Source organism: Eriocheir sinensis, chromosome 11 (genome assembly GCF_024679095.1).
Source record: "Eriocheir sinensis breed Jianghai 21 chromosome 11, ASM2467909v1, whole genome shotgun sequence".
Lineage (NCBI taxonomy): Eukaryota > Metazoa > Arthropoda > Malacostraca > Decapoda > Varunidae > Eriocheir > Eriocheir sinensis.
This window is the reverse complement of record NC_066519.1, coordinates 10,088,914-10,111,742: the sequence shown is the minus strand read 5'-3', so window position 1 is coordinate 10,111,742 and position 22,829 is coordinate 10,088,914. Positions and strand designations below refer to the sequence as shown.

The 22,829-nt window shown below is 44.5% G+C and overlaps 1 protein-coding gene across 1 annotated transcript in view; it reads right to left on the bottom strand.

Moving 5' to 3' along the window:
* Positions 1 to 20,664, bottom strand: part of LOC126997135 (uncharacterized) — a 41,720-nt gene extending 21,056 nt beyond the window's left edge. Inside the window, exons 1-3 of the mRNA XM_050858188.1 lie at positions 20,466 to 20,664; positions 7,858 to 8,381; positions 1,263 to 1,378 (exon numbers count right to left, since the gene is read on the bottom strand). Coding sequence (XP_050714145.1) covers positions 1,263 to 1,378; positions 7,858 to 8,381; positions 20,466 to 20,664 — 839 coding nt within the window. The remainder of the gene's footprint in view (positions 1 to 1,262; positions 1,379 to 7,857; positions 8,382 to 20,465) is intronic.
* Between the last annotated feature and the right edge of the window lie 2,165 nt (positions 20,665 to 22,829).

The window sequence follows — 22,829 nt, the reverse complement described above, 5'->3', positions numbered from 1 at the left end:
GATTCGACATGGAAATGCCTCCACCACACTTCCCAAGACTCAATCCCAGAGAAAAGGCTAGTCATCGGGTCAGTTATCCTTGTAGCACCCCCTTTTCCTTATCCCGGTAGGGGCAACCAACCCCCTTCTTCAGTCAAGAGGAATGGCACCGGACTACCACACGGCAGACAGCATCGTATGCAACTCATGGATCATGGCCTCACTGAAATTATAGACCCAAGCTTCCTTTCCTCCCCTAAGATTCCTCATAGCCTCTCTCACCTACGGAAGAAAAAGTAGAATTTCGTCTATTGGTGGATCAACAGCCGCCATCTGCAACAGAGCAAGACGAAGCTGTCCGTTTGGGGGCTCTGCCCCGTACAACTACCCAAAGTAATCGGCCCAACGAACCCAGTACCTATTAACATCTGATAGTCTGCCCTGTAGCCGTTCGGATAGTGCTCGTCTGAGATGTGGATTTCAAGTGTAGCTTCTTCAGAGCTTGGAAGTCAGGTCCAAGATCGTTTTCATTTAGATAATCCTCGACCACATCAGCGAGACCAATGACATACCTCTCCTTTTTCCTCCTCAGAAGGGTTCTAGTCCTTTGTGACAGAATCACCTAGCGCTCCGAATCCCCACCCTGCTTCACAGCACGAATCACTTTATATTCTCCAATGTCTCCCTCGAGGCAACGCCACTCTTAGACCATGTACGTCCCCCAATGTATTCCTCGACAGCTTTGAAAGTTTTATGTTTGAATGCATCACATAGCTCTCCGGACACTCCAAGTACTTCAAACCGATTTGAAACTGCCACTGCGTACTCATGAGCACACTGCTGAGTCCCTCAGTTTCTCAAGATGAAACCTCGGAGGATTGCATGTGTATCCTCAGTTTCGCAAGAACAACCTCGTGGTCGATCGTAAGTAACTCCGGAAAACCATCCAGTTTTGGAGGATCCACCAACGAGTACTAACAAGTATGGGATCTGTCTCATTTTCCACCAGTTATTTTCAGCCTTTTGGACTTTGCAAAGTTCAGAAGGAAAGAACATAACGCGAAGACATCTCTTTGTGCCAATAGATGCATTGAAGTCGCCAAAGACAATGAGTGTCCGTAGGGGCGTACACTGCAATAAGAGATATGAAGTCCAAAGTGTGCCTCAACCTCACTAGCATCATCCGCTCATCAACTGAAGTAAACTCAACAACAGAGAACTGCAGTCAGATAGACATGGCTAGAGCTACTCCTTTGAAACGGGCATCATCTGTCTGGCCTGACCAGTAATAGGTATAGTCCCCACTACTGATCTCTCTAGTGCCAGGTCTCCTCGTCTCAGAGAGCCCAGCTATGTCCACTCGCTGCTTTCTGAGTTGAGCTGCTAGACGGGTTAGTTGCTGATTCTCTGAGAGGCTCAGGATGTTCCAGGCGCCCACATAGAGGCCCCGTTCCGTGCTTCCGTGCTGACACCTTGGCTGATCAAATTCTTTCGTCTCTGCCTTGCAGCATCTACCTTCCCTTCTTGCTGGAAGTACGTACGCCAACATATAGCCTATGCCTAAGATAGGTGATGGTTCCAATCCATCAAATTACCATTCCACAATTTTACTTCTCTGTCTCTAAATCATCTGAATCATCTGAATCAAATTCGTCTTGCTCTGTTGCAGATGGCAGCTGTTGATCCACCAATAGACGAAATTCTACTTTTTCTTCCGTAGGTGAGAGAGGCTATGAGGAATCTTAGGGGAGGAAAGGAAGCTTGGGTCTATAATTTCAGTGAGGCCATGATCCATGAGTTGCATACGATGCTGTCTGCCGTGTGGTAGTCCGGTGCCATTCCTCTTGACTGAAGAAAGGGGTTGGTTGCCCCTACCTGGATAAGGAAAAGGGGATGCTACAAGGTGATGGTTCCAATCCATCCAATTACCATTCCACAATTTTACTTCTCTGTCTCTCCAAATCATCTGAATCAATAATTATGTAATTAACCCGAAAATTTTCAAGCATCTATTACCGTCAGACCTCTCTTATCGCCAGTATAGTTTCCGCAAGGCGCTGCTGGTGATATTGCCTTCTTGACTCCTGGTCATCCTCTCTTAGCCATTTCGGTGATACTTTTCTGTTGCCTTAGGTATCTCAAAGTTTTTGACAGAATCTGGGGCAAATCTTGCTTTTAAACTTCCCTTATACGGATTCTCTCTCTCTCTCTCTCTCTGTACTTTCATCTGCAATTTCCTTACTGTCCGATCTATCTCTACTATGGTAGTTGGTCACTGTTCTTCCCCTAAACCTATAAACAGTGGTTTTCCGCAGGGCTCTGTATTATCTCCCATCTCTTTCTGTTGATCATTAATGATATTCTTTCCATAACAAACTGTCCTATGACTCTACTCTTTATTACTCAACATCTTTTAACAGAACACCCTTTACAGGAATTACAAGACTCTAGGCTGGACTCTGCGGGAACGTTTAATCTTAGATCATCTTATAATTTATGAATGGCGCAGGGGGAACTTGGTGTCCGTCATTGCCACAAAACCTCAATTTCTCCACCTGTCAACTCGACATAATCTTCTTCGACTACACACACCTGTCATCTTCTACAATGAACATTCTCGGTCTATCCTTAATACCAAGATTTTTAACTTGAAACTTCATATCTCCTCTCTTGTTAAAACAGCTTCCTTGAGGTTGAGCGTTCTGTATGGTCTCCGCCAAATATTTTCCCCCTCTCAGTTGTTTAATTATACAGGGGCCTTGTACCCCCTCGTATGTACGAGTAGTATGCATATCATGTGTAGGGGGGCTACATAGACACAGTTCTGTTAGACAGAGTGGAGTCAAAGGCTCTTCGTCTCATCATCTCTCCGCCTCTTACTAGCAGTCTTCAACCTCTTAAATACCGCCGCAATGCTGCTTATCTTTCTATCTTTTATCGATATTTTCATGCTGACTGCTCTTCTGAATTTGCTAACTGCATGCCTCCCCTCCTCCCGCAGCCCCGCTGCAGACGACTTTCTACTCTTGCTCATCCCAATTCTATTCAAATCCCTTATGCAATAGTTAACCACCGTCTTCATTCTTGTATCCCTTTCGCTGATAAACTCTAGAACAGCCTTCCTCCATCTGTATTTCCTTCTGCCTACGACCTGAACTCTATCAAGAGATTATCAAGACATCTCTCCACCTGAAATTGACCTCTTTTCTGGCCTCTCGTATTTTTTTTTTCTTTCGTCGTAACAGCGTGTATCTTTTTATTTATTTATTTATTTTTTTTTTTGCTGATGTTTTTTATTGTCTTTTGCCCTTGAGCTGCATCCTTTGCTGTAACAAGAAAATTGATATCCAGACCACACAGACTCAGACTAGGTGGTTTGTTTCTAAAACTAAGTGATACCATGGGAAAACAAATGGTCTAGTAGTATTAACTGTATTCCTATCATAGCGAATGTTGAGGTGGTGGAAATGGCGATCGACTTTACTTTATATGAGCCAATCATGTTGCACTGCATTATTTAGGGTGTGAGTTTATCCCAATCTCGTGCTACAACGTTGATGAAAAGAATTTGGTGCACTCTGAACTTATGTTTTTTGCTATTATTTCTCGTTCGCTGAATCTGAATTTAACCACATTCGCAAAGTCATTAACTAGTTTGAAATATGTGCTCAGTTTTCCTCGAAGGTGACATGTTTCTAAAGAGAAAATGTGAGGACATAATAGCCTCTTCTCATGCATGTCGAAGAGATCATCTTGATCGCTTGCAGATGAACAATTAATTTAGCAATATCTCCTGCACACCGTGGTGGTGGTGGTGGTGGTGTCTGTGTGTGTGTGTGTGTGTGTGTGTGTGAGAGAGAGAGAGAGAGAGAGAGAGAGAGAGAGAGAGAGAGAGAGAGAGAGAGAGAGAGAGAGAGAGAGAGAGAGAGAGAGAGAGAGAGAGAGAGAGAGAGAGAGAGAGAGAGAGAGAGATTAATCATTATACCAGTGTAACCTTGTTAAGTTGATCACCACGTGGGAGTTTAGGAAATAATCATAAATCTTGCTATCACTTTCCGCATCAGTTACGAAGTTATTCTCTGGTCAGCAAAACGCCTGAGATGGCGACTCAGCTTTGATGGTACAGGCAGCTTCCGCCTGACGAGCGCTGCGTTCCTGAGGCCCAGTAGCAGTGACCCTCACTCAATTTACTAGCCGTGTTAGCAATATATTATAGGTTCAAGAAGAGTGTGTGAACATAATTTGAAAAATAAGCCTTTATTACAGATTATGAAGAAGAGGTGTTTTTTTTCTTCAAATCAAGGGTATAGTACGAAGAGGAAGTGGGTTAGTGGTGAAGGTATAGGTGGGGAATAGGAAAGACAGTAGAAGTGTACAGTTGTATGGTGTAGGCTCGTTAGTTGTTCTGGTGTAGTTATTGTTTATCGGGCACCTTATTTGTATACCCCCGGCGTGCTGGGGGGGGGGGGGAAATTGTTTGTGTGTAGAGAGCTAAGCTAAGCTATGGCGTCACTTGTGTGAAGTGATGTGTGGGCGGTTGTTCTCGTAGTGACTTCAAGCTGCGCGGAAACCAGGGGTGGACCAAGTTCGTGCTGCCGTCAAGCTCCTTGACGTGGGTGTAGTTCACGTCGTCTTGCTGGTCTAGTTTCTCCCATATCTTTCCGGCGGCCTCCCGTAGCCTTGTGCTGACTAGTTGTACTCCGAGTCTGCGGTGTTGCGCTGCTGTGTTTTCCGTGTACGGGTATTTCTGTCCGGTGGCAAATCTCAGCGCTTTGTTCTGCAGCCTCTGAAGCTGTAACATCTTGGTGTGGGAAGCCATGTGTGTCGGAATGGGTGAGTAGTCTAGTATAGGAAGTATCTTAGTCTCTACCAGATATAGTTTGAGCCGCTCTGTGAAGTACCAGAATCTGTTTAGAGATGTGAGGGCTGTTTTAACTTTCATGGTTTTGTCGTTGACATGTTTAACGATCAGGCCGGTGGATGTCACTGTGTGGCCTAATATCTGGGATTGTTTTTGGTGGGAGATGGTGTTGCCCTGTATTTGTATGTCATATAATTTTTTCATGCCAAGTGTGACCACAGCGAACTTGTCTATGTTTGTTTTGATCTTCCACTTTTTTTCGAATGTGTTGAGTCTGTTCGCCTCCCGCACGACCAGGGCGTCATGGTGGTCTAGGGTACCGTTGGAGGTTACTATTTGTGTCGCGTCGTCAGCATAATATATATCCATACAGTTTGTATTATCAGGCCGGGGCATGTCAGAGGTGTAGGTGATGAGGAGCGTTGGTGATAACACTATGCCCTGTGGCACGCCGCTGTGCAGGGGGAACGGGGATGATATTGCTGACTTAACCCGAATGGAAGCTGAGCGCTGATCAAGGAGGCTGCATAACAGTTTTTCCGTTAGCTCTGGCAGTCCGAATTGAAGTATTTTGTATTGCAGGCCCTGTAGCCAGACTTTATCAAACGCCTTGCTGATGTCGCGTTGGATAATAGTGCAGTTTATTCCTTGTCCTTTAGTGAGTGCTACCTTTTCGCTGGCGATGGAGATAGCTGACGTAGTGCTCCTCCCTGCCCTAAAGCCATACTGGGACGGGTTATAAAGGTTATTTTCCTCCAGGTGACATTTGAGTCGTAGGTTGATTATTCTTTCGAAGATTTTTCCAGGGACTTCTAGGAGTGAGATTGGTCTGTAGTTCTTGGGATCCGTGGATGGTTTGCCTGGTTTAGGTATCATGGTGAGAGTGGCTACTTTGAATCGTTGAGGGAAGTAACCTGTTGTTAACATCGCATTGTATATGGTGAGTAGGTACGCCAGCCCCCGGGGGGGTAACATACTGATTTGTTGTTTATCTATTTTGCTCTCTCCGGGCGACGTGCTTTTCGTTTTATTTATAGCTGATCGGAGCTCGGCTGTGCCTATTTCCATAGTCAACAGATGGGCCTGTGTTAGGCGTTGCAGATCAATCGTATGGTGTGGCCTGGTTCTTGTTGGGTCCTGTTGGAGCCATGCCTTTACTTCCCGTTCATTGTCTTGGTCATAATGAGCGTTGTCTTCAGGTCTTATTGTGAACACTGACTTCCAGGTTTCTCTGAACTCTTGGGCAATACCCTCGTCATCCTGTATTTTGACTCCTCCCTTTTCTAGGTGTATGGGGCGGTGGTGTGTGTTGCCCTGCAGGCGTTTTATTCCCTGCCAGAAGGCTTTTGGGTCCTTGTATTTCTCGGCGAGGCCTTTTATTGTGTTTTCCCAGTGCCTGTTGTATGCTGTTTTGCACGTATCTTGTAGCGTTCGTTGGAGAACTCTACTTTGTTGATAAAGATCATGCGTCCAGCCGTGACGCCCGGCGTATCGGAGGATGTTGGTAAAACGTAGCTGTGCGTCCGTAATCTCTTGGTTGCGGTGGGGGTGTGATAGTGTTTTGTGCTTTGTGAGGGGTATTGCTTGTGCTTGGGCAGTTTTGACAGCGGTATACCAGGTGGTGACAGCGGTTTCTATGTCATCTGTGTTTTTTCCCTCTAGATGCAGGTCAGGTAGTTCTGAGTCTATAATGTTCTTATATTGCTCCCAATTCGCCTTTTTTGTGTTCATCCGCTGTGGACAGGGCACGACAATGGGAGTGGTTGAGATGGTGAACAGTATTGGGAGGTGGTCGCTGCTCGTTAGTGGCCCCTGACTGGCGTGGGTGTTGTGGTATGTTTTCCCATTCGTTAGAATCACGTCAGGCGTGGTGAGGGCTGAGTGGCCTATAAACGTGGGGAAATTTGGACCTATGTGCTGGGCTCCGAAGGTGGTGATGATTTTCAAAATGTTTCGTCCAGTTGTATTTGTGTTGGAATGGCCAAGGCTGGTGTGGCGTGCGTTTAAGTCGCCTAGGAAGTACATGGGTTCAGGTATGCGTAGCAGTTTATGGAAGTCAGGAAACATGATGCAGCCCTCTCGTGGGGGGATGTAAGTAGTGGCAATATTAATGGGCCCGAGGGTAGTCATTAATTTAACAGAAAGGGTGTCGGAGTAGTGGAAGTCGTCATATATTTTGTGCTGGGTTCCTGTTTTGACTGCTATTGCCACTCCAGCGTGTTGTTCACCTGTTTTGTTCCGCTGATAACATAAATAACCCGGTATCTTTAGAGCCTGGGTGTTGGGGAGGCCGTGGCTATTTATGAAGATTACATCTGGGTTCTCATGTGTGTACGTGTTTATTAGATTGATGCGTTTGGTGTGCCAATGGTGGACATTGTGCTGTAGTATTTTTAGTTGATTGGTAGGTTGTGTGAATGACATGGTTGTGAGTATTAGGGGCCAGTTTTTGTTACTCCTTTTGCCTCGCTCCTCAGGCCGGAGCGAGTGCTTGCTCTGTTGGCACCTCTGTGTTGGTCCTGGTTTGGAGGGCATGGTTGTGTGGCCAAGGGGAGTGACCGCGAGGGTTGAGGGAGTGGGGGCGATGGGGGGGTTGGAAGGGTCGAGCCGCCGCTCTCCTGCCCCAGTTGTGACCCTGGTGCCTCTTTACTAGGTGATTCAGCGTTTGTTTGGGTTGGGGTGACAGCCTGGGCCGAGCCTGCCGCTGGGGGTGGGGGGCGGGTCTGAATGGCCGTTGTTGATAGACTTGGGACTAGGGCCTGAAGGGTCTGAGCGAGTTCAGCCAAGGCTATGTTTGCTGATTTCGTGTTAGCCGGCGATGGGAGGCCATTATCAATGCTCAGTGTCCTTATGACATCCTGGTATGTGCCTGGCGTTCTTTGCTCTTGAGATAGGGCAGTAGCTGTAATAGCTGCAACCTTCAATTGGTTTTCTAATGAGCCGGGTTGTAGGTAAGTCTGATTGTTGTTGGCTACATAAGAATACAATTGGTTAGGTTTCAGTTTGCTGGCATTTACCCTGGCACGTTTGACTTTTAGTGCCTGTTTTCTTTTGGGGCATTTCATGGCCATGCATGAGTGCTGGCCTGAGCACAGGACACATTTCTGCTCCCCTGCGTCACATTCCTGCCACGTGTGGTCTGTCTCTGCGCAGATTGAGCACACCTTGTAGTCCTGTGGCTTTGTGCACTCCTTTGTTGTGTGTCCTTCAATCTGGTAGCATCTGAAGCACACGGTAAGTGGAATAAACTGTTCCACCTCCAGCTGGGCTGGCGTAAGGCTGAGATTTAGGGCCTTCAGTCCCTGCCTGCATGCCGTGGCAGCCATGTCTTGTATTCTGAACATGACTTTATACGTGTGGCCTTTCGGGAAGCGAATGACCTCCGTGACGGATGCCCAGCTCTGTATGCGTTCAGTATCTTGTTTAATATGAAGCACATCATGGTCAGCCATGCCCTGTACATTCTTGATGATAATGCACTTGCGGCATTTGACCTCTGGGGGGGTGTAAAGGATGAAGCCCGCGTCGCCGAGGACTTTGGCTGTTGTGTCCAGATATGTTCATGGTCATCTGCCACGTACAAGGAGTAGCCCCCATAACTCTCCTTTATGTCTGCCACCAAGATGTTCTGGTTAGCTAGGCATTCAAGGAGTTTTCTCTCTATGTCTGTTTTTTTCTGCTCCATCATTGAGTTTATATTTCACCTTCACCCTGTGGAGGGTGGCCATGGTGGGGCGTGATGAGCCTAACTAGGCATAAGTAGCCTCCTACACAGTCCTAAGCCGGCGAGAAACAGGGCCGGATATAGTGTGCCCCCAATACGGTGAGTGTAGGTTTTGAAGACCACCAGGGCTGTTCACCTCACAGTACGGGTAGTGGCGGAAGCAATCAAGAGATTATAATGCGCTGGGCAGTGTACCGGGCAAGGGGGTAGTGTACGGGTGATTTTATTAGGTCGGTGCATCGGTTGGGCCGGTTAGGTGGCGGGTGAGTGGCACTGGCCGGGCCCGGGCACCTCGGAGCGCGCCTGGGGCACACGTCCTCCCCCCGTGCTGCCGCAGGGCAGACTCCCCGCCATCTTGTTTCGTCGCCTAGGTGTCGCCGGCACCCTACTCTTTCACGGCCTACGGCATGTGTAAAAGTTGTCCCCATATCCCACCACAGCCTGTCAGGACCCGGCCATCCGGTGGGCGGGTTGCGGGTTTTGTAACAGTATTTATTAGTCCTTTCTGATAAAGGAAGAAAATATACACTTGGGAGATTAATGCAATTAAAAAAAAAGTAAGACCAAAAATATTTTTCGTATAATAAATGAGCAGAATAGAATTATGAAATCAGGAATAGGGCAGAATAATGGTAAGAAGTAATGTTATAGAAAAATAAGTGTTGAAAAACAAATACAGTTACATAGGCAAAATGTGTAACAAAACAGTGAAGAACTAAGATGATGTGAAAAATGATAAATGGGCACAATTAATGAGATACAATGGTGGATTAATAATAATAAAACGGTGGAAAATGAGAAAAAACGAAACCTAGGAAATAAAAGAACATACATGTTGCAAAGAAAAAAAATGAGGAAAGAGAGTTAGTGAAATAAAATATAAATTGAAACCAAAAAAAAAAAAAGTAAACGAAAAAAAAATCATATCACTAATATATATATATATATATATATATATATATATATATATATATATATATATATATATATATATATATATATATATATATATATATATATATATATATATATATATATATTTCTTTTAGGAAAGAGGCCAAACCACCCCCTGCGAAAATCAGAAAACGAAGGGTGCATGGTATGAGCTGGATTACCTTAAAAGCCCTCAATGGTTACCAACTTCTTCAGAAACACGCCAGTCCTCGTCGACAGACCGGCTTGGTCGGCTAGGTTGAGGTCTGCCGATAGAGTCGGTCTGTCGGTAGTCGGTACCCTGCTACGGGCCGCCATTGGCAAAGGCTCGTGCTCTTTCCCCTATTAGGAGGGAGTATAATTTTAACAACAACAACAACCAACTTCAAACATTCATGGTTTAGGCTAGGCCACCTCCGAACCACTTCGGGCTACTTCTTGAATGACTCAGTCTTCTCTCAAAGCACACGTCGAATGTTCTATTTGAACGTGTTGAATTTCTGTTAAGCGGTTTTTATCATCTATTGAATAGAAAATATAAGTATGATGCGAATGGATTCTATTCGCATCATACTTATATTTTTGTGGTAGTTCTTGCAAACATTTACCTTTGGATGTTGTCTAATGTTTTTAGAGATAAAAACGACATTTCCATTCAGGTTTTTATACATTTATGTAACAGTTATAAAAAAAAAAATAGATAAACGTACGGACCACAGGAAAAGTATTATCGTTCTACACACTAGCAGCGAGGCAAGCAATAATAACTGAAAAAAAAAATGGAATCTCAAGAAAGGGAACAGTGCCGAGTGGAGGAGAGTTTGTTGGGTTTCATGTCGAAGGTGGGGCTATAATAGTTAGTTTTAAGAGGCCTGGCGTGACACATTCCGGCGCGTGGCAATCGGCGGCACACCTGGCGAGGAGCCGTGCCAGGTGGGTCCTTAAGACTCCTTAACGCGGGCCATTCAGGAACACCTGCAACAACTATGGGAGGGGGAGACGGGGTTAAGTGGAAGGTAGGCAGGGGGGCGGGTGTAGAATGGAGAGGCAGGTTTGTGATGGTAAGATATAGGTGGAAAACTGGAAGTGGAAAGGAGGAAGGTTGATTAATTGATGGATATATTATTTATTGCCAAAACATATCAACATTGAAAAAAATAGCATATACTTCAGTATGAGCGAAAGCTAACAAACAAAAAGGATACTAAACCATATGATATCAAACAATACGATGCTCACAGCGGCAGCGGCAATATTTTCATCATATACATAAAAATGCGTACTCATTGCAAAACATTTACCTAACCACAGTGTGTGTGTGTGTGTGTGTGTGCGTGTGTGTGTGTGTGAGAGAGAGAGAGAGAGAGAGAGAGAGAGAGAGAGAGAGAGAGAGAGAGAGAGAAATTACATATATTTACATAGATATTCAAACCACACAGACCCTATGGTCCAAACCAGGTGGTCCGTCCTAAAATCTAAGTGAAATTATATTAATCAAATGGTACCAAATCTTTGAATTTCTACTTTAGTAAATATTAAGTAAAAGGAAGTGTCCGTCGAGCTTGTTTTTAAAGCTCAGCATTGCTCTGAGAATTTGAGGTTTGACGCGATTTTTGGCACCCAGGTCTTTTACGCACTGAACGCTTTTGAGTTTACGCCACGCATTTCGTTATCGAACCTTTAATTCCTTGTTTCACCTTTAAAAACGTGGCACTTATCTACATTATAGGACGTCTCCCATCTATCAGACCAATCTGAAATTTCATGCAAATCTTCTTGAAGGCTTTGTCAGTCTTCGTCGGTCAGAACCGAGTTACCAATCTTTGTGTCGTCTGCAAATTTATTACGAGAAACAACGAGAGAGAGAGAGAGAGAGAGAGAGAGAGAGAGAGAGAGAGAGAGAGAGAGAGAGAGAGAGAGAGAGAGAGAGAGAGAGAGAGAGAGAGAGAGAGAGAGAGTGTGTGTGTGTGTGTGTGTGTGTCAAGTGCAGCAATGTGTATGCCAGCCAGCGGAGTCACTGCGGCGAGTCCGACCTTCCTGACCCAACCCTTGTTCCCAGACCTCCCTACATGTAGAGGATTAAATTCCTCTGGGAGATTTTTTCCATTCCCCTTCACAGCTGCACTGCATTCCACAATAGATTAACTGCGGCCACGCCCCTGCCCTGCCCTGACCTGACCCTTCCCACATCTCACTAAATCGCACGTGGCTCCACACAGCAAAATCGCCCGGGCCGACAAAGCAGGTTTCCCTGTCGCCAGATACTGCTGCATCTGCTTCTACTCTACACGGGACAAGCCTGTGACGCCCTGCACCGGGGAACTCTGCCCCAACTCTGTTTGCCGTGAGTGCTTCTCAGACGTCAAATTCTGCAGCTCCTAGACAGCTGAATTAAGGCGTGCCCGCGGCTTTTCCCGGCCGGTGACTCAAGAGATGACCTGTCGAGACCCAGAAGATGGTCAAACAGAGGACGACCATAGCAGCACAGTTAATTAATAGTGAACCCAATCAGAGGCAAATACCGAGTGGAGATATGGAGACAAGAATTGTAAATATGATAGGAGAGGGAAGAACATAAGAACATAAGAACATAAGAACGCAGGAGTCTGCAAGAGGCCGGTAGGCCTGTACGAGGCAGCTCCTTTGACCCTAAGCTCCCGTGTATCTAACCCCACCTATTATCGCTGTCCATGAATTTATCTAGTCTATTTTTGAATGTGACAATTGTATTGGCACTCACCACATGACTGCTAAGCCTATTCCACTCATCCACCACCCTGTTAGTAAACCAATTTTTGCCTATGTCCCTGTTGAATCTGAATTTATCCAGTTTAAACCCGTTACTTCGTGTCCTACCCGGTTCTCTTACCAACAAAACCTTATGAATGTCTCCCTTATTAAAGCCCTTCATCCATTTATAAACCTCGATCATGTCTCCACGCACCCTTCGCCTTTCTAGAGAATGCAAGTTTAACTGTTTGAGTCTTTCCTCGTATGGCAAGTTTCTCAACCCCTGAATCATCTTAGTCATCCTCCTCTGCACCGATTCTAACATTTTGATATCCATTCTATAGTAGGGTGACCAGAACTGAACCGCATAGTCAAGATGAGGAAGGAAAGCAATTAGTCAGATATACAAAGTCGTAAACATCCAATAAGCACTAACACTACTGAGAGGTTATGGAAAATACCCAGACCCACATACAGAAAACAGATACCCAGTAGGCGTGGTCAGGAAGTGTGGATAACCATTCAAGAGGACTCTAACATGTCACGTGCGGTGTGACGAAATGCTATAAGCGAATAACTGAAAAGAGAAGTCACTGTGGGAGTGTCTTAAGAGTGAATCACGAATAAGCAGGAGAAGTAGACAATACAACATAATGAGCGAGCCAATGGTTGTTGACAGGAAGTATTGGCTACTGGTTATGTAGGAAATGAAGGCATGTCAAGGATGTAGTTCCGCCTCAAGCAAGGACAAATGTGACCTAGACAACAGTGGTATGGGCAGACCGAGCCTTGCACTCGCTTCAAGCAGTACTGCTACTCACTCAGCTGAGAATGGCTGTTGTGATCTTAATCGTGAGTAGAAATTCGAGAATCTAAGGGAAACCGACTATATTGTCCTGGAGATTATAATGTAGGAGATGTGTAGTAGGATTGTGAGTGGGACAGGATTGTGATTATTAAGCAAAGGTAGAAATCACTGGGTGTGGTATAATTTGATGCTTCCGTGAAATTGTAGTAGATTATACTATAGGAATGTGTTATTAGGATGTGAGGAGAGTACTTAAATATTGTGATGTAAGCAGAGAGAAACAAACCACTGCTTGTGGAATGACGAGTGTTAATATTATTGGCAACAACTGAGCACAAATTGTAGTATTATGTTTAAGACATGTCGTTTGTCATATATTGTAGCCATTGCTGCATGAATATGCCAGCGTTATGATCGTCTGAGCATAGAATATTGCGTAAGGCAATTACTTTCATTTAATTTTAAATAAATGTATATTTTCTTTTTCCCTTGTTTATCCCCGAACACCAGTCTCCAATAACAACTTAAGCCGGATCACGCTACCAGGGATACGAGACGGTGAGATCATTTATGGAGTAATTAATGAGTGATAAAAGAGTTGTTTTAATACAAGTTAATGCAAATTAAATAAAAAAGTAAGAATTAAATACAAGAAAAGAAGGATCCAAAACTGCAACGGTATAGGGATAAATAGGGACATGTGCTTACAGTGCTTTTGTTTAATTTACTCTGACGAGAAAACGCCTCTCATTTTTATTAAGCTTTGCTCGTTTTAAGTGGCAGAAATAATAGTGACGATTTAATTATATAATTATTGGTTCTTCCGGAGGACGTGGACTGTAACGGTGTAAAGCTTGGTTGCGGGGAGCTCACCCAGGGTTTTAGTGGGCGTGAGGGAAACACTTGCTGCCTTAGGTGAAATGTATTCTTAAACCTAAAGATACAGCGAAGCGTTGGAGGGAGAGAGAGAGCCGAGACCAATAGGTCTGTGTTAGTCGAGCTCTCTGGAAGGAGTGCGAATTACAGATTGGAAAATAATGAAGTTACAATTGGTCACGTATGTCAAGGTGACCCCTAAGTTTGACGAAAGCTTTGTTACACATACCGAGACGGTAAACACTGACAGATGACATTCCTACAGAGGTGGCGTGATCTCTCTCTGAAGTGGGGGTTTTCCACTATACCTGCATTCCTAAACCATGGTGATAGAACACAATAGTAATAATACACTGATATAATTACAACTACTATAACAGGACTTTGAAGATATGGTGGTGGAAATTCTGGCCAACCACTGGTGCACACGCGACTCACAACCGAGAAGGGCGTCAGGTGAGCGGCAGTGTCCCTCCTCCCAGGTTTGTTTGTTCAAAGATTGTCACACCAGGATGGAGGGGAACACGGGCCTATACGCCTATCAGGGTGATGGTCTGGTACCTGCCGCGGCGGGCAACCATAGAGTGACTTTATAAAGGCCTAACCCGCGATCCCCCTGGTAGGACGTGTAGAGTATGATGTAGAAAAAATGTGAAAAACTAAGAAAACTGTGAGGCATCGATAAAAAGTCAAGAATGAGAAAAATAAAATGAAGTATATGGACAAAAGTGTCAAGTACTAAGAGAAATGTGTGAAGTAGGAGAATTAGAGGAAGAGGAGGCCAGGGTAGGTACCCCCCTCAGTTAACTACTACAAATAACATTAAATAAATAAATGAATAATAAATAAATAAATAAATAAATATGCACATTTGCAGTGGAAAAAACGGAAAATGAGCGAAGATCAAAACAGGGAGTAACCTTTAATATAATAAGATGAAGGCTATAACGATCAAGGGAGTAACCGCCTCACATAAATATAAAGAAAAGAAGGCTTTAACGAACAAGGGAGTAACCTTAAAAATAATGAAAAGAAGGCTATAATCAACATAACTCAAGAGTAACTTTGGTAGGCAGATCGCACTACTCATGATAATACATATGCAAAAGTGGCAGCACTCCTAAAAACAGGAGCGTGTGTGTTTTAACGGATGAATTTATTAAAGAATTAGGGCTCGCAGTAAATGAATGTGAAGCGAAACCCGTGAATATTATCTCAGTGCATAGATACCATATTGAAAATGACGGTAAAAGACAAGTTAATATGGAAGGAAAAAGTCGTTTCCAAGACTTATTGATAACACGCGATGTAAATTCGCCGACTCCTATTGTGTTGAGTACTGATTTTTCATGCAACACGAGATGATTTTTAAAAACATGGCAACTAAATAAGGAACAAAAGAAACGAAGCTGAAAACTGATAATAGAAGGGAAACCATATCAATACAACCCATTATGCCAGGAAAAATATGTCTTATATCTAGAGGTGAAGGATCTTAGCTAAATGTAGATGGAAATGAAGAATGTCTCACTGAAAATAAGGCCGTACGTTGCCAAGCAGCTGAACCTTTGCAACGGCATGCATCTGTTGAAGGTTACATAACGCAAGTGACGCAACTACAGGCAAGTGAAGCTTTATTTGAGCCTTGTCTTAGTAATCCTCAGGCTAGAGTCTTGTGTTCAGGGATAGTTAAGTTGACCCCTTCACCTGACAATCAAAGATCTTATGTCACTGTGCCGTATTTGAATATTGAAAGTGAAAGTGTAAAGATGGATGATAATACAACGTTAGGATTTGTGAAGCCTGTCACTCATGAGCAATACGCTGATCTGCCACAAGTATCTAGTGTACAGACCGCTGAGACAGTTAAGACAGACTTGAAGCTTGCAGAGCTTGAAGGAAGGAAGAAAAGCCTCTATCAAATTGTTGACGCTAAATTCCCAAATGAAGAGAGAGAGAATCAGGTCTTAAAGTCCTTAATAAATAAATATATAACAGTGTTTTCCACAGAACAAGAACCATTAACAGTAACGCCCTATTTTCTAAGCACCATCAAGCAAAACACTGATGAAGTAGTGTACAGGCGTCCATATAACATTCATATCAGTTATCATGACAGAGTAAATGAACAACTTATATCGCTCCAGCAACAGGGTGTGATTCGCCCTTCGCGATCACCCTATAATGCCCCACTTATCCCAGTGCCCCAAAAAGATGGAGGACTACGACTTTGTCTGGACTTCCAGGCACTTATAAGACACTACGGGACGACCGGTACCCACTCCCTAATATAACCACCATACTCAATCAATTGGAAGATAGTAAGCTTGTTTCATGCCTAGACTTGAAACAGGGTTACTATCAAATCCCCCTAGATGAAATTAGTAGAGAGAAGACGGCATTTTCTTCTCCAGCAGGACATTGGAAATTTACTTCCCTCCCCTTTGACCTAAAAACAGCCCCGTCCTGCTTCAAGAAAATAATAAACACTGTCCTTACAGGATTGTTAGGTAACAAGGTTCAGGTATACCTTGATGACATAATAATCCTGGGCGATATATTTTCTAATCATGTAGATAACTTCGAACAAATGCTGGAACGCTTAAAGGAAGCCAAACTGACTACTAGGATGGAGAAGTGTAACTTTTTAAAGAACAAAGTAGATTACATACATGGGCCATGTCATCAGCTCAGAGGGAATAAGACCTCAATCTAGCAAGCTGGAGGCCATACAAAACATCCCGGCCCCGCAAACTGTTCATGATTTACAGTCATTTCTTAGATTGACTAATTATTATCGCAAATTTATTGCAAATTATTCACAAATTGTTGCTCCTCTTCTAAAAATTTACAAAGGGAAGAAAGATACACTCAAGAAAAAAATAAATAAAACTCCACTCATATGGACAGATGAAGCAAAAATTGCGTTCTCAACCCTTAAAGATAGAATGCTTGATACAGTCACTCTAAAAAATTTCCTGACTTTAACAAACCTTTCGTGTTCACTATGACGCGTCCTACTACAATACTGGTGGAATATTGCAACAACAGGATAATGATGATGAACTAAGACCTGTATCTTTTTTTAGAAAGAAATTGAACACGGCAGAACAGCGGTACAGTACAGTTGAACGAGAGGCTTTAGCTGTAATATAAAGGTTGCAAGTGAACCGCCCATTAATACTGGGTTACCCTATTGAGATCCACACGGATCACAGACCTTTAGTACGTATGGTTGTTACAGGTAGCTAGTCCCAACGGCAGGATAGCTAGATGGCAGACTCGCATGAGTGAGTATGGTTTCACAATCAATCATTTGCCTGACAAGGACAATATAGTAGCAGATTTTTTTTATCAAGGAGGAAGGCTCACAGGACACTGATATTGAATTTGAAGGACACGCGCGATAATGTTTGTGGATGAGGAACAACAAAAACCGTGGAACACGTGGATAATGAGGGGGAAGGTATTGCACTAGTGTAGAAAAAGAAACAGGCGCCGAAAGATGAGAAAATAAAATGTATGATATGTATAAACCTGAATTGTGAGTGTATAGGCCACACACTTGACTGGAGTATTCAGGAGATTAGTGAGCTGCATGATGAGCAGCCAGCATATAAGTATGCTAAAAGAAGGAAGCCCCATGAATGAAATTGAACAAAGACTCAGAGAAAAAAGGCATAATGTGAAGATGCCGCCCCTGTTAGAGGAACAGGCGGAAAATGTGTTATATTGTGTTGAAGACGCCCCTGTTAGAGGTACAGGTGGAAAATATGTTATATTATGTGGAAGATGGGCATAATGTGAAGATGCCGCCCCTGTCAGAGTTGCAGGTGGAAAATAATGTGTTTTAGTGAATCCGTACGGAGAAGCCACTAAGGTGGTGATTCTACCCCCCAAGCATTTCCAGGGCGATAACTCTGGCTCATTCGTCGCCACTGCAGGGCACGGAGGAACCAAAGTTACGTTATCTCGGTGTAGAAAGTTCGCTTTCTGGCCTGGAATGAAACGGGATGTAGAAAATTATGTAAGGAAGTGCGTCATGGTAGTCGTTTTAAAAGTGAGTTGGGAACTTGCACCCTGCTTCTTGGCGGCATTATCCAGACGTCACCGCTCCTTTGGAGAGAATACACATGGACCTTGTGGGTCCCATGGGTGTATCGAACAATGGGGTTCGATACGTAATGCCCATAGTTGATGTTTTTAAGAAGGTATTTGATTACAGTACCCTTACGGAGTAAGGAAGCCCGCGAAATGGCAAGGGCGTTGTACGTGGATGTTGTTTGTGTACACGGTGTTCCTCAGACAGTTGTTACAGATCAAGGTTCAGAGTTCGTTAATTCCGTGATGCAGGAGATAAATTGGAAGCTACCTATTCGACACGCGAAAATAACGGTTTACCATACAAGTGAAAATGGAATAATAAAGCGCGCAAATTATACCGTTGTTAACATTTTGAGGACAATGGTTCTAGGAAATGTGTCCGTTTGGGATATAATGTTACTTACTTGCAGTCACCCTAGCCTGTAATGCTGCGTATCATCGCACCATAAAGGAGTCCCCTTTTTATCGAGAGAGACAGATGTTATAGTAGGATATCAATGTATTATTATTATTGTTATTATTTAATATCACCACGAATTAGGCATACAATTGTCAATGGAAAAAACCCACGACAGATAGATCACGCCACCTTATAGGAATGTCGTCCGTCAGTGTTTACCGTCTCAGTTTGTATACAAAGCATTTCATCAAGCTTAGAGGTCACCTTGACATACGTGACCAATTGTAACTTTATTATTTTCCAATCTGTAACTCGTCACTCCTTCACGAGAGTCCGACTGACACACAACGGCAGTGGCTCTCGCTCCGACGCTACTGTACATATAGGCTAAGAATATATTCGCCTTAAGGAAGCTGAAGTCTTAATCAACGCCTTTAAACGCCCCCCGGTACACCGTTACAATGTCACTCTGGTTACAGCGAGTCCCTGGCACACGTCACTGCAGTGCTTACCTTACCTCAACACAGCACTGCAGTCACCTTACCTTGTCATTGTATGATTGCTTTATTTGCCTTACCTCAACACAGCACCAGTGATCACAGTACCTTGTCATGGCATAATTGGTGTTTCTGTTAGTGTCTCAGTGAGTTAACAGTGGTCACCTTGTCATGGCATAATTGGTGTTTCTGTCAGTGTCTCAGAGAGTTACCAGTGGTCACCTCACCTTGTCCTGGCATAATTGGTGTTTCTGTTAGTGTCCCAGTGAGTTTACATAGATTTACATAGAAAATCAGACCACACAGACCCCATGGTCCAGACTTGGTGGTCTGTCCTTAAACCTAAATGATTTTACATTAATCAAAAGACTCCAAAACGTTGCATTTCTACTAGTTGATATTAAGTTGAAGGAAGTGACGGTCGAGCTTATTTTTGAAGGAGTCAATCGTGTTACACTGGACCACTGATGATGGGAGCTTATTCCATTCTCGCACTACAACGTTGGTGAAGAAAAATTTGGTGCAGTCTGAATTTACTTGTCTACATCTGAGTTTTACGCCATTGTTCCTCGTGCGCAAAGTGTCATCGATCATAAACAATGTTGATCTGTCTACATTCGTGAAACCATTAAGTATTTTAAAACATTCGATCAGTTGTCCTCGGAGGCGACGTTTCTCAAGAGAGAACATGTTAAGGGTAGAAAGCCTTTCTTCGTAGGATTTGTTGCGCAAGGAAGGGATAATTTTCGTTGCCCGACGCTGAACACCTTCTAATTTAGCAATATCCTTTGCATGGTGGGGAGACCAAAACTGTACCACATATTCCAAGTGGGGTCTGACTAAACTGTTGTAGAGCGGGAGTATTACATCTTTATTCTTAAATAAAAAGTTTCTTTTAATGAAGCCCAACATTCTGTTCGCTTTATTTGCTGCATCGATGCATTGCTGTGAGAATTTGAGGTTTGACGCGATTTTGACCCCCAAGTCCTTGACGCATTGAACGCTTTTGAGTTTAAGGCCGCGCATTTCGTAATCGAACTTCTTATTCCTCGTTCCAACTTGAAGGACCTGGCACTTGTCTACATTAAAGGGCATCTCCCATCTATCCGACCAAGCTGAAATTTTGTGCAAATCCCCTTGGAGGCTTTGCCTGCCTTCGTCAGTGAGAACCGAGTTACCAGTGGTCATCTTGTCATGGCATAATTGGTGTTTCTGTTAGTGTCTCAGTGAGTTACCAGTGGTCACTTTGTCATGGCATAATTGGTGTTTCTGTTAGTGTCTCAGTGAGTTACCAGTGGTCACCTTGTCATGGCATAATTGGTGTTTCTGTTAGTGTCTCAGTGAGTTACCAGTGGTCACCTTGGCATGGCATAATTGGTGTTTCTGTTAGTGCCTCAGTGAGTTACCAGTGGTCACCTTGTCATTGCATAATTGGTGTTTCTGTTAGTGTCTCAGTGAGTTTTGCGTTCAGCTTCATAAGCAAAGTTCTCTTAAGGAGTCAGCAGCTTTCTTTACACACTCTTGTTTCCTGCCGGCCAAGGCAGCAGCCTGACGTGGTCTTCTTGCTCTTAATTCCTTTCCCTCCACCGGGGACCTTTGCAGGCCGAGGACTTCCGCAGTCTGACACAGCGCACCAGGAGCCTGCTGCAGGCTGGCCGGGTGTTTGCTGTGCACCAGGTGGAAGTTCAGCGCCGACACGCAAGAATAAGCCTCGAAGCCGGCCGGCCATGCCTCCATGCCCTGACGGACCATCCCCCGCCACTGGGCGTGTCAACCCTGCAGGTGAGCTGGAGACTTGACCCTGCCTGAGAGGGAAGGCGGCCGCTGAGTTTCAATGGTCTGTGTCTGCATCCTAGCTTTGAGTGGCGCCACATCCACCGCTACACATTTCCCAACCCAAGCACCTCTTCTCCCCGCAGCTTGGGGGCCACCCTCCAAGGCTGCGGTACCTCGGCCTAGGCCAGTCCCAGCCCTCCTCTTTGCCTCTCCGTTCTTGCCGGCATCTGTTTTTCCTCCGGCCAGTACCTGTCCAACGCTGCTTCTCGTCTGTTGCGTCCCTCACCAGGGCCTGCCTTGTGTTCAGAGCTTTAGTGACCTCAGCCACAGTCTTTTCCTGCCTTTCCCTCTGGTGTTGTAGAAGCTCCTGTAGGTTGGCAGTTTATGCTAACGGAAATTTGCCTTTCCAACCCTGTTGCTTTTCCTCAGTTTTGTTGGTTTTCCTTCTGTCTCTTTTTACTTCCTTTATTTACATTTGTGTGTGTGTGTGTGTGTGTGTGTGTGTGTGTGTGTGTGTGTGTGTGTGTGTGTGTGTGTGTGTGTGTGTGTGTGTGTGTGTGTAATTCACCACGGCTTGATCACGAGTTGGACTCCTCGTAATCGCCAGCAGGTGTTTTTTTTTTGTTTTTTTTCACAACAAAGGAGGCAGCTCAAGGGCACAAAAAAAGAAAACAATAATAAAAAAAAGCCCGCTACTCGCTGCTCCTAAAAAAGAAACAAAAGAGGTGTCCAAAAGCAAGGTCAAATTCGAGAGGAGAGATGTCCTGATACCCTCCTCTTGAAAGAGTTCAAGTCGTAGGCAGGAGGAAATACAGAAGAAGGAAGATTGTTCCAGAGTTTACCAGCGTGAGGGATGAAAGAGTGAAGATGCTGGTTAACTTTTGCATAAGGGGTTTGGACAGTATAGGGATGAGCATGAGTAGAAAGTCGAGTGCAGCGGGGCCGCGGGAGGGGGGGAGGCATGCAGTTAGCAAGTTCAGAAGAGCAGTCAGCGTGGAAATATCGATAGAAGATAGAAAGAGAGGCAACATCGCGGCGGAATTTAAGAGGTAGAAGACTATCAGTATGAGGAGGAGAGCTGATGAGACGAAGAGCCTTAGCCTCTACTCTGTCCAGAAGAGCTGTGTGAGTGGAGCCCCCCCACACATGAGATGCATACTCCATAAGAGGGCGGACAAGGCCCCTGTATATGGACAGCAACTGTGCGGGGGAGAAGAACTGGCGGAGACGGTACAGAACGCCCAGCCTCGAGGAAGCTGATTTAGTAAGAGATGAGATATGAAGTTTCCAGTTGAGATTTTGAGTTAAGGATGGACCGAGGATGTTTAGTGTTGAGGAAGGTGATAGCTGGGTGTTGACAAAGAATAGGGGATAGTTGTTTGGAAGATTGTGTCGAGTGAATAGGTGGAGAAACTGTGTTTTTGAGGCGTTGAAGGACACCAGGTTCCTCTTGCCCCAATCGGAAATAATAGTAAGGGCTGAGGCTAAGCGTTCTGCAGCCTCCAGCCTTGAGTCGTTAAGTTCCCGTAGGGTGGGTCTTCTATTTAAAGAAGTTGAGTAATGCAGAGTGGAATCATCGGCGTAGGAATGGATAGGACAGTTCGTTTTGGAAAGAAGATCATCAATGAACAACAGAAAGAGAGTGGGAGATAGGACAGAACCCTGTGGGACACCACTGTTAATAGATTTAGGGGAAGAACAGTGACCGTCTACCACAGAAGAAATAGAACGGTCAGAAAGGAAACTGGAGATAAAGGTACAGAGAGAAGGATAGAAACCGTAGGAGGGTAGTTTGGAAAGCAAAGATTTGTGCCAGACCCTCAGGTACCCTTCCGACGTGAGCAAGTGGTCATTATCGTCGATCTCTGGGTACTGCCAGGACTTCAAACACCACACACCCCATCCCCCTTGCTCAAGGGGGGACAGTAACCACTCCTAATCAACGGAAAGAATCCGGCCTGAGCGGGGCTCGAACCCCCGCCTGTTTGGCCGTGAAGCCTTGCAGCGCAGCGCTCTAACGGATTGAGCTACCGGAGCGGTATTTACCTAGTTGTAGTTTTACAGGGCCTGGGCTTACGCTCGTGTGGTCCCGTCTCCATATCTGTATCTGTCCAGTTTTTCCTCAAAGTTTTGCACACTCT